At 63.3% G+C, this 813-nt stretch overlaps 2 protein-coding genes across 2 annotated transcripts in view; one reads left to right on the top strand and one right to left on the bottom strand.

The window, feature by feature from the left end:
* The window catches only part of ADK (adenosine kinase), a 330,393-nt gene extending 330,101 nt beyond the window's left edge, over window positions 1–292 (bottom strand). Inside the window, exon 1 of the mRNA XM_006761032.2 lies at window positions 150–292. Coding sequence (XP_006761095.2) covers window positions 150–214 — 65 coding nt within the window. The 5' untranslated portion in view covers window positions 215–292. The remainder of the gene's footprint in view (window positions 1–149) is intronic.
* A 231-nt stretch (window positions 293–523) lies between these two features.
* The window catches only part of AP3M1 (adaptor related protein complex 3 mu 1 subunit), a 19,601-nt gene continuing 19,311 nt past the window's right edge, over window positions 524–813 (top strand). The window contains exon 1 of the mRNA XM_006760993.2: window positions 524–745. The gene's annotated coding sequence lies outside the window, so the exon portion shown is untranslated. The remainder of the gene's footprint in view (window positions 746–813) is intronic.

The raw sequence follows: 813 nt of genomic DNA, 5'->3' as shown, positions 1-813 counted from the left end.
GGTCGCGGCCATGCGGGCTGCACCCCGAAGAGCGGCATCCACGCGTTGGCCCCACGCCGACAGCCAGGCCACCACCCAGTGCAACCCACACGTAGGCCCCGGTTAGAGGCCGGCGCCGCCACCCTCCATCCCACGCAGGTAGCACTCACCTCAGCGCTCGCGGCGCCTCCACCTTCAGCTTTTTGGGCTTCGGCTCCTCCTCTGCCGTGGCCATCTTCGCGCTCCCACCCCACTTAGGATCCAGCGTGCGCCCCACCCCTTCGGCGCTGCGGTACCGCCCCCGCCTCGTAACACCGCCTCCGTTTTTACAAACCCCTCCCACTCGGCTCCTCCCAGTTCACGCCTCTCCCGCCTGCAATCATTGGCTCGACCACTCAGCTCCACCCATCGGCTAGTACCGCCCCTTCCCGGTCCCGCCCCTCCTCGTAGGGGGCCAACCCGTCCCCCCGCAGATTGTGTTAGGTTGCGGATGAGCGCCTGAGTCCAGGAACGTGAAACCCCCTCATTCTTCTGAATTCTCGGGGAATCTAAACCCTAAAACTCAAGAGATGTACTTCTTCTCATTCAACACCTTCCCGCTTACTTAACCTTTCCAAATCTGTAGACCTCGTTGGTCTCCTTGAAGTTGTCAGTCAGGCAATCTACTGGGCACTCCAACGGCGGGGTCCTCACAGCCTACTCCGCTGCCTCAGTCCCAGTGCGGAGAGGACCCGGCGCCGAATCACTGACAGGCCCAGGTGTCGGGGTGAGTGTGAGGGGCGGGGAGTCTGCGTTCTGGGGACGGCTGGAAAACGGGGGCGTAGGCTGACGATC

This window comes from Myotis davidii, unplaced genomic scaffold (assembly GCF_000327345.1).
Source record: "Myotis davidii unplaced genomic scaffold, ASM32734v1 scaffold134, whole genome shotgun sequence".
NCBI lineage: Eukaryota > Metazoa > Chordata > Mammalia > Chiroptera > Vespertilionidae > Myotis > Myotis davidii.
Note: the sequence above shows the minus strand (reverse complement) of the source record. Positions and strands in the feature narration are given on the sequence as shown.